This window comes from Elephantulus edwardii, unplaced genomic scaffold (assembly GCF_000299155.1).
Source record: "Elephantulus edwardii isolate Elephantulus edwardi_28Jun2011 unplaced genomic scaffold, EleEdw1.0 scaffold00065, whole genome shotgun sequence".
In the NCBI taxonomy this organism is placed as follows: domain Eukaryota; kingdom Metazoa; phylum Chordata; class Mammalia; order Macroscelidea; family Macroscelididae; genus Elephantulus; species Elephantulus edwardii.
In genome coordinates, this window is record NW_006399815.1 from 5,738,104 (window position 1) to 5,751,794 (window position 13,691).

The window sequence follows — 13,691 nt, forward strand, 5'->3', positions numbered from 1 at the left end:
TAAGTGCCATCAAGTTGCAGGTGACTCATAGTGACCCTATGAAGGAGAGTCCTCAACGTGTGGGTGATTTTCATCCTCTGTCCAGGTTCATAGGGATTCTGGAGGTAAGCTATTACAGAAGTGGATGCCACTCCTCCTTCCAAGCTTGTTTTCATCGGGGAGCTCCACCCCACTCTCTGTCCACAGTGGGTAACCAACCATTAACGCGTTTGACACATGAGTGTCATACTTTGGTGAATATCCATCTGAGCTCTACCTCTAATATTACCCAATATCAAGAAAGGTGATCCAACAAAATATGGAAATTATTGAACAATATTATTAATTTCACATGCATGCAAAATGCTGCTGAATATCACCCAAACAAGAAACTGCCAGAAGATTAAATGGGTTTAGAACAGGCCATGGCACCAGGGATACCATTGCTAATGTCAGATGGATCTAGTGTGACAGCAGTGAATATCAGAAGAATGTTTCTTGTGTTCTGTTGAATATACACAACCATTTTACTGTACGGATCATAACAAACAATGGCTAACATTGAAAAGAATGGAAGTCTCAGAACAATTATGCTTACATTATATTTATACCTACAATAAGAAACTATAGTCCGAACAGAGCAAGGGAATAGTGCATGGTTTAAAATCAGGGAAATTGTGTGTCAGGGTTATAACCTTTCTCCATATCCAATTTTTATCATGAGCAAATAATTCCAAAATCTGGACTTTATGAAGAAGGAGGTGGCATCAGAATGGAATAAGATTCATTAATAACCTGCACTGTGAAGATGACACCACATCACCTTTCTTGTTGAAAGTGAGGAGGACATAAACTACCTGCTTCGGAATATAAAAAAAATGCCTTCAGTATGGATTGCATTTCAAAATCAAGAAGGAAAGCACCCTCAACACTGGACTGATAAAAAAATATCATGATAGATGGAGAAAAGTTTGAAATAATGAATGACTACTTTGACTCACAATTAAAACCTCTGGTTGAGCAATCAGGAGACCAGGTGACATATTGCTCTGGGACAGTTTGTAGTCCAGGACTTCTCCAAATTAAAGAGCAGTAATGTGAGTCTGAGGACTAAGATGTGCTTGATTTAGTCTATGGTCTTTTCAATCACTTGCTATGCATCAGAGAGCTAGACAATGAATAAGGATAACAGAAGTTTAGATGTCTTTGAGTTGTGATGTTGGAGAAGAGTGCTGTATATGTCATGGACTGTCAAATGAACATACAAATATATTTTGGAATAAGTGCAGTTAGAGTGTTCCTTGGAAGCAAAGATGGAGAAGCTTCATCTCATACTTTGGAAATGATTTCTTTGGAAAGGGATATCATGCTTGGAAAGGTGGAGGGTCCGCAAAAGAGAGGATGAACCCCAATGATATGCATTGACTTGGTGACTGCGGCAATGAGCCCTCATGTATCAGAGATGATGAGGATGTCACAGAATAGGACAGATTCTCTCATACTACTATGAGTACAGTATGAATTTGTAGTTCCGACTATGAGTGACCATGGGTCACTCTGAGTCATACTTGACTTGATGGCCCTCAAAAACAATAACAATGACAATAACACAATCTAAGCATATAAATCTTAAGAGCAGACAAAGTTTCCAGACTACTGTTAGAGAGCCAGAGGTAAAAAACCAATATGAGGGCTTGACTTGTTATTGTTATCTTTGAAGATACCAGAAGGGTGTCAGGAACCAAGAGAAGCATGTGACCTTGGAGGGTGGAAAGGGAATGGAAATGAATTCTTGTGTAAATACTTCAGAAAATAACACAGTTTGTCTATATTTTCATCTTAGTTTGGTGAATCTGGTGTTAAGACTATATAATGGTACAATGACTGTTGTAATTGACTAAATTTGTTGTAATCTCTTATAGTAGCAGTAGAAAATATAGCTTCTGATCAGCTCCTTAACTCCCTGATTAACACACTAACTGGCTCATTTTGTTACAGTATCTTTGTCTTTTCAAACCTTCCTTTGAAGTAGTCTATTAATCTCTCTCATTCTTCCACTTTATTTTGGCTTCTCTACATTGAAGATCCATCTAACATTAGCTACAATTAGCTGAAAGCAGAGAGTACCAGAGGAATGTCTATCTGTAATTTCATAGATTATGCAAAGGCGTTTGACTCTGTGGATCATAACAAACTGTGGCTGACTCTGAGAGGAATGGGAATACCAGAAACTTGATCGTGCTAATGTGAAACCTATACTTGGACCAAGAGGCAGTCATCAGAACAGAGCAAGGAAACACTGCATGGTTCAAAATTGGGAACGTGTACGCCAGGGATATGTCCTGTCTTCATACCTTTTCAACCTGTATGCAGAACAGATTATCCGGGAAGCTGGGCTCTATGAGGGGAAATGTGGCATCAGGATTGGTGGAAGATGTGTCAACAATCTGCGTTATGCAGATGACACAACCCTGCTTGCTGAAACTGAGGAGGACCTGAAGTGTTTGCTGCAGAAGGTCAAGGACTGCAGCCTTCAATATGGATTGAGTCTTACTATCAAGAAGACAAGATTCTCACCACTGGACCAATTGGCAGCATCAGGATGGATGGTGAAGAGATTGAGATTGTTCACAGCTTAAATCTGCTTGGCTCCACAGTCAAGCACTCTGGCTACCAGCAGCCAGGAAATTAAAAGATATATTGCAATGGGAAAGTCTACTGTTAGCGACCTCTCCAAAGTACTGAAGAGCAATGGTCTCTCTGGAGACTAAGGTGCATCTGATGCAGGCCATGTTCTTTGCAATCACTTGGTATGCATCAGAGAGTTGGACAATGACTAGGGAGGATAAAAGGAGAATATCAGCCTTTGAGCTGTGGTGCTGGAGAAGTGTATTGAGGACACCACGGACTGCTAAGAAAGCAAACAGATTTAGCCTGGATAGGGTTAAACTGGGCTGCTCCTTGGAGGCAAGGATTCTGAGGCTTCGTCTGACATACTTTGGTCATGTTGTAAGGAGATACTGGTCCTTGGAGAAGGACATCGTGCTTGTGAGGGTGGAGGGCAGCCGCAGGAGGGGAAGGCCCTCTATGAGGTGGATTGGTTCAGTGACTGGGGTAATCGGGATGGGTGCTTCAGAGACAGTGCGACTGTCACAGGACAGAGCAGAGTTTAGGACTGTTGTACACAGGGTCGCTATGAGTCACAAGCTACTTGATGGCACATGACAACAACAACAGCATATTGGAGAACAAATTTTCTAGCTTTTTAAATATTTTTTAAAATTTTATAATGGTTTATTTAAGAAGTTTATATACAATGTTTTTTTTTATGAGATCTTTCCCATTTCCTTCACCCCTGCCTCCCTCCCTCCACCTATCAAATTATCACAACCCCCTCCCCACACACATCCTCAGTCCTTTACTCCCCCTCCCCATTTTGGATCCTCATACTCATTCTACAATAATGGTTTTATACGATATTTGTCCTTATGGAATTGAGTTAGTTCAGTTATCATGATGTTCTCCAGTCCTTTCCAAGTTAGGTAGTAATTCACAAAATCATTGCTTCTGGATGCTTCATAGTATCACACTGGGTGAATGTATCATAATTCCTCAATCCATTCCACTGTGGTTGGACATTTGTGCTGTTCCATGTTCTTGCAATGGTGAATAATGCTGCTATGAACATTGATGTACAAGTCTCCATTTGTGCCTCAGTTCTCATTTTCTTGTGATATATTTCAAGCAGTGGAATAGCTGGGTCATGTAGAATTTGAGGAAATTCCAAACTGCTTTACAGAATGTTGTACCATTTTACAATCCCACCAACAATGTATAAGACTTCCTATCCTTCCATAACCCTTCTAACATTTATTGCTTGCTGTTCAGTTAAACTTTGCCCACTGCTATTGGAGTGAGATGGTATCTCATTGTTGTTTTGATTTGAATCTTTCTTATCACCAGTGATTTTTAACATTTATTCATGTGTCTGTTGTCCATCTAACTATCTTCCTCTGTGAAAATTCTTTTCATGTCTTTTTCCTATTTTGTAAATGTATGATTAGTCTTTTTCTTGTGGAGGCCCTGCAGGATTTTGTAAGCTTTTGATATGAGACCCTTGTCTGAAATGACGTTTCCTAAAGTTTTAAAATAATGAAATAAAAGGCATCCAGATTGGCAAAGAGATGGTTAAACTATCACTATATGCATGTGATATGATAGTATACAGAGAAAATCCAGAGACTCAACAAAAAATCTATTAGAGCTAGTAGACCAATTTAGTAGAGCGGGATGATATAAGATCAATAGCATGCTTCTGGAAACTCTGTGAACTCTTATAAATGGTGATGGTTGTGGAAGGGCTTCAGACCTTTTGTTCATGGGGTCAATATGAGTCATCCTTGTCTCAAAAGCAGTCAACAACTACAACAATACCCAAAAATCACTCGGATTCCCACAAATTGAGATACTTGGGAGTGAACCTAATTAAAAATACAAAAGACCTAAACAAAGAAAACTGCAGAACATTTCTGCAAGGCACATTAAAAGACCTAAAGAAATGGAATAATGTGCTCTGTTCATAGATAGGAAGACTCAATGTTGTGAAAATGAAAATCCTACCAAAAGTAATCTACATGTTCAACACAATCCCAATATAGATACCAAATTAATTTTTCAAGGAGATTGAAAAGGAAATTGTTAAGTGTATTTGCCCCAAATAAGCAAAGCATTTCTGAAAAACAAAAATGAAATAGCAAGCATAGCCTTCCCTGATCTCAAAACCTATTACACAGTGGTAGTAACAAAAATAGCTTGGTACTGGTACAATGACAGACACAAAGACCATTGGAACAGAATTGAGAACCCAGAAATGGACTCAGCTATCTATGTTCAACTGATATTTTTTTTTCCACACTGAAAGATTTTTTTTAATTAATGAAATTACTTACAATATTTGAAAAAAGTTCTTAACACACAAAGGGAGGGGAGGTGTATTCTCGAGAGGTCCATGCTTTGCTTCCCGCTGCCCAGGTTTCTATCCCACTTAGTTAGCCAAGCCACCCTCTGGTCATGCTGCAATCACCAGTTGAAGGGTCTTGCTGCCTAGGAGTTTTTGTCTGGTAGGCACTACGGACAATCTTGAAGGTTTTCTCTATTTGCCTCCAGTTGGTGCCACCTTCAATGGCAGTAGATATTAGCTTCCACCAGCTGCTTCTTATCCTGTGCTCCATAGATGAAGACCCTGGCATGACCCTTAGGGTCCAGAATTTGAACCTGCAGCACTGTCATGGTTGACTGCTCTATGGAAGGGATGTCTTTGCCTTCAGGACCAAAGATCTTGTCCACTTGCCACGCTGGTATGTCACACACCACGGGTCGAGCAGGTGCTCCTTTTGGAACCAGTCGGGAAGGATGCGCAAATCTACACGTTCTGGCAAGAAGACGTGAAGACTCTCCTCTTTCTCCCCTTGCTGGGGCGTAGCCGCCGTGGTCGCTTTCGACAACTTCTTGACCTGGTGTGTCCATTCCGTCGGCTTTAATGCGGTCACTGAGTCTTTTTCAGGGAACTGGGACATGCCAGCCTCCTTCGTTAGCGAAGTCATTGGGTTTTCCTTGGGAAACTGGGACATGCCAGCCTCCTCCGAGCTAGAAGAATCTCCAATATATCGGTCAACTGATATTTAATAAGGAAATAAAACCTATCAAATTGGGAATGACCTCGTCAATCTCTTCGACAAATGGTGCTGGCAAAACTGCACTGCTGCCTTCAGAAAGCTGAAACAGGATCCAGATATCAAACCATACACAAAAATCTAGATTTGTTTTGACAGATGATATTGAGCTTCTCCACTGACTCTCTTTATAGATTCAATTTGTTTCTGTGTATTTCATCATTTGTGGTCCATGTGTATATCACCATTTATGCTTTTTTAAAAAAGGTCTTTGCAATGAATAAATCATGTGCAAAGTTATCATGTGATATTTGGCTTCATTTCTTTTTCTAAACCACATTTTCCAACTCCCACCTCCCCCCCAACATTTGCATTTTTAACCATCAGTTATTATTAATGCCTTGTTTGTATGTGTCTATTTCAGACTGCAGAAAGTGATAGAAACTAAATTTCTTAATCTTTGGCTTTGTATTTCGATAAGATTTATATTTACAAGTCTTTCCTAAATGCGTATGCATTGCATAAAATTTAAATAGCATTATTTAAAATTTATGTAAATTTTATAGATATTATTGCATTTCAACATTTTAGGTTAATTCAATAGAAGGATCTTTAATTCCCTGATGAATAATTTCCTTTGCTTTAACCAATTTAGTGATATTTTGTGTCACTTTCCAAATTTTGTTGTAAAGTTTTTCATTAACAGTAACAGTAACATCACATGGTTACCCATGGTGGACAGTGTTTGGTGGAGCTCCTAGGTTAAGACAGGTTTGGAAGCAGGAGTGGCATCCACTCCCCTAAATCCCATACCTCTGGAAACTCTGGAACTTGAAGAAATGATGTTACAGAATGGCTTCAGGCCTTTTGTTCATAGAGTTGCTATGAGTTGTGCTCAACTCGATGGCAGTCAACAACACAACATCACATATAAGTATCCGAGTAATTCTCAAAATTTACAAAATTACATAGAGAATTAAAATGGGAAATTTGATGAGTTAAGAACTGATTTGGAAATCCTCCCAGATTTTGATCTCCCCCTCTTTAGTTTCCAAGGATAAAAGTAAAAATGCCCCCTCTTCCCTCACTCATTATAGTAGAATGTAGTAGATACTGCTCTGCAGGAACTTTTCACTCTATCTTTAGGTTGTTTGGGAATGCCAGATAGAGAATTAAGCATTAACATGTTTTGCCAGAAAGCTAAGAAACTCAGCGGATCGATCCTTATACTATTTACATTTTAATTGTCTTTGAAACTCTTACTCTCTAAATAGGAAGCTGAGTGTCATTACTAAAATTATTCTTTTGAAAGATGGGCGGTCTCCTCCAGTTAATATTTACAACCTCAGAAACTCAACAAACTAGAAACTCATGGACTCAAAGGCAGAGTTGAAGTGCTTTTGAGTTTATTGAAATTTATTATCTCCTACCTTGAATATACTGTTACCTGCTGAGGAAGAAATTTCAAATTATCTCAATGTTGTAGCTCTCTGTATTCCGCGCAAATGTTTAGGTGAAGCGGGAGGAGAGCTTTCTTGAGCTTGATCAACAACGGAGTGTCTTTTCACACTCACCTGAGCTCCATCTTCTTTCTTTCTTCCTCTCCCTCCATCTCTCTGTCCTGTATTGTGTGGGAAGACTCTCTGGCTCTGTTCAGCATATCCCCTGCTGTGTACCTGCCATAGCCAACTGGAGCCTTGAACTCATGGCTGTGTTTGGCAGGGGGCGCAAGAGGTCCCACAGCTTTCCTGTAGCTCTACGCTAAGTTGTTCCCTGTGCGCCTGGTGTCCCCGAAGCTCTCCAGCGCCCCGCCCCGGGCAGGGAACCTATCTCTTTGGTCTCCCCGGACTTGCCAGTCTTACCATCAGCAGGTCTCCCTCTACTTTGTCCAACCCTATACCATCAGGAGTACAAGTGTGCTTTGTGAACCTTTCTCAGTTGTTGCCCGGGCGTCCTAGTCCCAGAGAGTGCACAGGCTTTAATCCTCTGTCTAAAGGGCTGGAGAGCGTGGCCCTTTTTAATCTTGGCTCTTGTAGCTAAGTGGTTCCTTCTCTTTGGCTGCCTTTGAAGACATGCACCCATCAACTTGCACCTAGAATTCTGATCTTTAGATTCTGAAAGGAGCTTGGTATTGCCTGGGGTCAGCGACCGAGAGGCAGCAGGAAGGGTGGAGGCTGCAGCCATTCGGAGCGCGCCAGCCCGGCTTGAAGACGAGGGGCGCGCAGTAGTGCGGTAGTGGGGCACAGGGTACTGAGCACAAGCCATCCAGCCCGGGCCTCGCCCTCCGCCTGTGCTCCCTGCCCCTCCCCTCCCCGCCTCCCAGGCTCGCCCCTCCCTTCTCCTGGAGCAGTCTCTCCTCCGCGTGTCTCCCAGCGCTCTCTCCATTGTCTCTGCCTTTACAACAGGTTCAGGCTGCGCTCAAGACTGTGGAGGGTGCAGAGCCATCTGAGCTTCCCTTTCTGGGGGCCGACCCTCTTCTTGATGTGCATCTCTCCACCTTCTTTTATTCTGCTCCAGTGCTAATTTCTCGACCCTGGGGCAAGTGCCACCCCTCCTCTGGGCCACCCTACCAGTCCGCGATGCCGCCTCGCTTCTGCGTGTGGGAATGATGTGCGCGTTGGAGGGTCTAAGTTCTTCACGCGCCTGGGGTATTCTCGCCTTTTCTTCTTAGGAAAGCAAATCATATTAATCCTTATAATCAGTAAATCGGAGGCAGCAGCAGAAGAGGCAAACCCTATTTCCCCGCTTTATTCCAAGCAGCTTTCTGGTTTTTATTTTTAAAGAGGAAGACGATGGACTGAGCAGATCCACACCATGGAGTCTCGGGTGTTACTGAGAACATTTTGTTTGATCTTCGGTCTTGGAGCAGGTGAGTGTCTTCTGGGCTTGGGGGTGGGGTGAAGGGATGGTCTCCTGCCCGGAGCAGTTTAGGGCTATCTGGGAAAGCCTCACATTTTGGGGACTTGAAGTGGGTCTCAGTGGCAAGCCCGGTTTGAGGGTAAGGGTATGGATTGTATGTGTTTGTGTTTGACTCAGAGAGAGCCAGGTGGTTCACACCCTAACTTAGTCCGGGGTCTGATGGCCAAGGGGTAACTTTGCACAGACAGGGCTTTTAAAGTAGGTCATGGAAACGGGACTAGGGACTAGGTGCTTTGCTATTTAAAGCTTGGCTTCTCTTCTCAGGTAATGCTTTTGGCAGCTGAGGGGGTGGTAGGGCTAGCCCTCTTGTGTCAGTTTCCCATATTGACACGGTTCTTTGCTGCCCCAGGAAAGATGCTTGCATTTTGATTGAGCTTTTTATTTTTTTTCCTCCCCACCCTCCACCTCCCAGTTTGGGGGCTTGGTGTGGACCCCTCTCTGCAGATTGACGTCTTAACAGAGTTAGAACTTGGGGAGTCCACGACTGGAGTGCGCCAGGTTCCCGGGCTGCATAATGGAACGAAAGCCTTTCTCTTTCAAGGTATAAAGAGCTTGCTGAGTCCTCAGTGCAGTGAGGTTTCAATTCGAATAGTCTAGGAGTTGGTCTCTGCTGTTCCTAACTTCTGTTTTGAATAACAGTATCTGAGTTGAGGTGTTGGAGGGGTCAGCCTGAGGCACACACCTTCGGAGAGACCTGATTTTGGATTCTCTCTTCCATCTTACTTTGTACTCTTCCCAGTTCTAATGGATAGTCCCTTAAATGCCTCATCGAAACTCCGAAAGCAGATGGTTGATTTCAGAGTCTGGGCAACAATGAATTATAACACAAATGGGCTATATGGGTGAAATGGATTTGGATAGAAAACGGAATAGCTTAATATTGTTTAAGACACTGTTTTCTCAAAGTTTCAGCACAATGGTGTCCTGCTGGAAGGAAATTCTTTATGTGGGTAGTTTTCTGGAAAAAATAATATCTTAGGATTTTTATCTACTGTGCATTACACAATATAGGAGACAAGATTCAGCCTTGAAAGATCGTTTTCCCACCTTTATTACTGAGAACAAGGGCACAATATCTCAAAATTTATTTTGAAAATATTTCGAGTAATTGTTAACCTTGAAGTATTCTTAGTATCGGATCTATTCTATACTTGGGACGTTTTGAAACATGCTTTTTTGAAATAATTGAACATTTTCTAGGCAAAAATGTCTACCTTTAAAATGATAGTTAAGTGTGCCTGATAGTCAGAAGCAAATTAGAACTCATCAGCCCTTCAGCTTTGATTGCCACAGCTTTTGGAGATTGTTGAGTGTGTGGAAAGATGCTGTTGTACAAGTTTCTGAAGGATTGTTAAACAAATACAGAAAGACTAGTTTTACCTGTGATGACTATCACTGACAAAGAAGTGGATTTTGGCTTATCTGATGAATTAAAGCTATTTTCCTCCACCTTTCCTAGATTTTTCTTTGGTAATTTTGGTACTGTGGTTTCAAAAGAAGTGCAAGTCATAATTGTTAGAGAGTTGGATACGTAAAATAAAAACACTTCAGCAAAACTGCCTTGAAGAAAGGCGGAAAGTAAAACTTGAGTGTTTCCAGAATGATGCTGTTGCCTGATACCGCCAGTGTGTGTCACCACGGTCAGTAACACCAAAGCTTGAAATTGAGAAAGGAGGAAATTGACATGTGTTGCATTTATTTAAAACTAGTTTACCCTTCTAAGATATACATTCTTGTTTTAATTATTTTGAGTCCACTCAATATTATTATGACAAATATTTATGACAATATTTATTTAAAGACTTATTTTTGCTTGTATCTTAAATCTTTTAAAAATAATTATCAAAGCGATAAAATAAATAAAGCCAAATTGTTAGCAAAATTTCAGCGGAATTGAATAGGAGGGTCATGAAGGATTCATGTTTGTGAATGTTTGTGATTGTGTTTTAATTTCTGATATTCTGTCTTTCTGACCTGGGGACTAAGTTATTTCAAAACTGCATATTTTAATAACTGAAAAGCTTTATAGGAATCGAAGCTCACAATAAACAAATGGTGATGAAAAAGAAAAAAAATGATACCTGAAGATTTTCAGAGGTCCTTTCCATTTTGTGTTCTTCTTGGTTTCCTGTTAAGTGTCTGAGCTGTTATAAATAGAAACCTCTAGGACTGCATATTTTACCTCCTTGTGCTAGACAATTAGAGAGTTAGTAGAACATATAGTCTCAAAGGACCAATACCTATTGTACTTAATTTTAAAAAGAATGTCTAGTGTTTATCTTCACTTAAATTTGTTTTTATTTTAATTGCCATCTTCTAGTTAGGCATCATGTTCTGGACTGCTAGAATTGCTAAGGATCATGAAATATGTTTTGCTTGAATGATCCACTGTTAACTAGATAACAATATATATGCTAATTGATTGATTATATATCCTTGTTAGTACCAAGCTCAACACTTAAAAATACAACAACAAAAAAACACCACCAAAGTTAATGCCTAAGAAAGAGTTTATCAGGTTTAATGATATACAATTTTATGCCAAACTATGAACTTTATTTCATTAATGCCTGATTTGTCTTGATATATTGATGATGTCCTAGTATTTATTTTATTTGAAGCTTTGGCTTCTGAGTTAATAGCAGGTAGACCTTGGGCCCTACATGGCAGTTCTGTAAAGTACCATTGCCTTAGAAAGGTCTTTTCTCTGTTACTAGGATGTACTGTTGTTAGGAAGTCTGTTCTGACTCCTGCTGCTTCACTGGTATTCTGTAGGCTTTAGAAAGACAAAAGCTTTCAGATTCTGAAGATTTTATAGATTTGATTTCTAGTGAATTGAGGGTGTTGCAGATATTTTTTGTAGGAAGTGTAAAATGTCACAGCAGGAGTAGTAACAAATTACACAAACCTGTAAGATGTCCTTAGATTTAATATAAACCTAGAAATTTCTTTGTGTTATCAGATTTGGCCCAAATAGGTGGAAGCAAATCTGAACCATAAGAGCTCTCTGGTATCAATATAACTCTTCCTCTTCTGTCTCTTACCTTTAATATAAAGAACCCTCTATATGCTCACAGTAAAAGACATGAAAATACATGAAAATCTGTACCTGGTTTTTATCATAATAGCAACTATGCTATTACTAAATTGTTTTGTTGTTGAAGTTTTATTTAACTCTTCTTAGTAAATGTTAGTAATAAGATGATAAATTGGTCATTTATTTTATAAATATACCTTTTTATTTGTGCTTATTAGAATGATTTTCCAAAGTGGGAAGTGTCTAGGCAACAGCTTGGGATCTACATCAAGATATTCTAAGTCAATGAATGCATTTCCCTAGTTATAATCTGACTCATAGGCATAAAAATATACCTGCTGTATCTTTTAAGACAATAAGGAACTTAATTCTGACAATGAAAAAATCCTGTGAAAATAGAAATTATGAAATTGTTCGAGCTAATACAATTGAGTAGAATTTTGCCTATCTTATTTTGAGAAATTGAAAGTATTATTTTGAGATAATGATCATAATAATGTTCTTTTCTCTATATAAATGAGAAGAAGAATGAAAGGATACAAACAAACAACTCTAGGACTTTCTAGCACATTAGCAAAGTTTCCAGATCTTTTATTTCAAAAATTCATTTAGCCACATTGCTCAAACAAATGGTTTCATCAGATAGCTTAAAAAAACCTTCTAAACTGTTCATGGATTTTATAATCTCATTTATCCTTACAAGAGAAGTAGATACAAATGAAACTCCCGCCCCGCCCCCCTTTGGGATTGGTACTTTGAAACTAAGGTTAGTAATAACTTTAAGATTGTAAAGTGACAACATGTGCACAAGTGTCCTCTTAAGCTAGTGGTTTTTTTTAATTATTATTAAATTTTATTAGTTTTAATGAACATTTACAGAGATTTTGGGTTTTCATTCATTCATTGTTGCACCATTCTCTGTACCCTCCTCCCCAGTTCGTTCTTCTTCCCCCCCCATGTCTGTTTTAATTGTCCAGTTGCCACAGTGCTTGTCAAAGCCAGTTCTGATTAATCTTCTTTGTCAGTGTGTCCTTTGCCATTCCCTATCACTCCTCCCTGAGAGAGACTTCACCTTGATTCATAAGGAAAAGGGGATGGCGTATTCTCTTAGCTACTTCCTGCTGAAAAGGGACACTGTGGGTTTCAGGGTGAAGGTCTTCCCTCACTACTCTAAAGGCCCCTTTGGCAGTAGGAAACACACAGACTATTATGGAGATTGATTTTGGAATTTAGATGCACTGTTATCAATTGTGCTTAGCCATACATGTTCATATCCTTGAAGATGTATCATGGAAGTGTTTCAGCCTAGAAGATACAAATTTAACGAACAAGTTAAAAGTGCATGAGTCAAAAATTGAAAAGCAGTAATATTCCGAGTAGCGGTTCTAATAGTGGCACAAATCAAGTTACAGAGGTAAGGTGGTGCTTACAATAAAAGGCCTATAGACTAGCACTTTGTCTATTATAGTGTGGAGGTTAGGAACCACAAGATGAAGAGGCTCAGCTCTGTCATTTATGGTTCTTAAGTCCTGGAGCAAATTCCATCTACCACTGGGTTGTTTTAAAACTTCAGTAGACAGTGTCACAGACGAAAGCCACAGATAGGCAAGGGAGTAGAGAGGAAGCTCCCACTCACTTGCTTTAATGTGGCTCTGAAGGACACTTGGCCAAGGTGGCCCACATCAGGTCCTCGTGACAGAAAGGACTGACAGGCCCCAGCTCCCAGCTGGAAACAAAGGAGGACGCTTCGACGATTTAGATCCTCCCAGAAGAGCTGTGGGTGAGCATTAACATTACTGATAAGTATATTTGTTTTCTACTGGACACAGAGCCTACTAATTGGTCCTAAAAGGCTTCTGATGTCCCACTCTTCTCACTATTTCGTAGTTGTTGGAATGGACGGAAAACCTCATAAGCAGATCCTTAAGCTAGTGTTTGATAACGAGAATGAAATGGTCCTTGATGTTAGAACACCCAACACTGCATTAGGCAAGGTGAGGTAGCATGACTATTTGTCTTGACAGTGATGGTCAGTGAGCACCTGTGGGTTTAGGAATAATTACCTTTCATGTCCTAAATGAGTA

General features: G+C 40.1%; 1 protein-coding gene across 2 annotated transcripts in view; it reads left to right on the forward strand.

Annotated features, from left to right (window-relative positions):
* The first annotated feature begins 7,920 nt into the window (after window positions 1–7,920).
* Window positions 7,921–13,691, forward strand: part of NELL2 (NEL-like 2 (chicken)) — a 633,143-nt gene continuing 627,372 nt past the window's right edge. The window contains exons 1-3 of one of the 2 annotated variants that reach the window (XM_006888180.1): window positions 7,927–8,056; window positions 8,435–8,520; window positions 8,983–9,111. In XM_006888180.1, coding sequence (XP_006888242.1) covers window positions 8,466–8,520; window positions 8,983–9,111 — 184 coding nt within the window. In that variant the 5' untranslated portion in view covers window positions 7,927–8,056; window positions 8,435–8,465. Of the gene's footprint in view, window positions 8,521–8,982; window positions 9,112–13,691 lie in introns of both variants that reach the window. The other variant, XM_006888181.1, reaches the window with a different exon arrangement.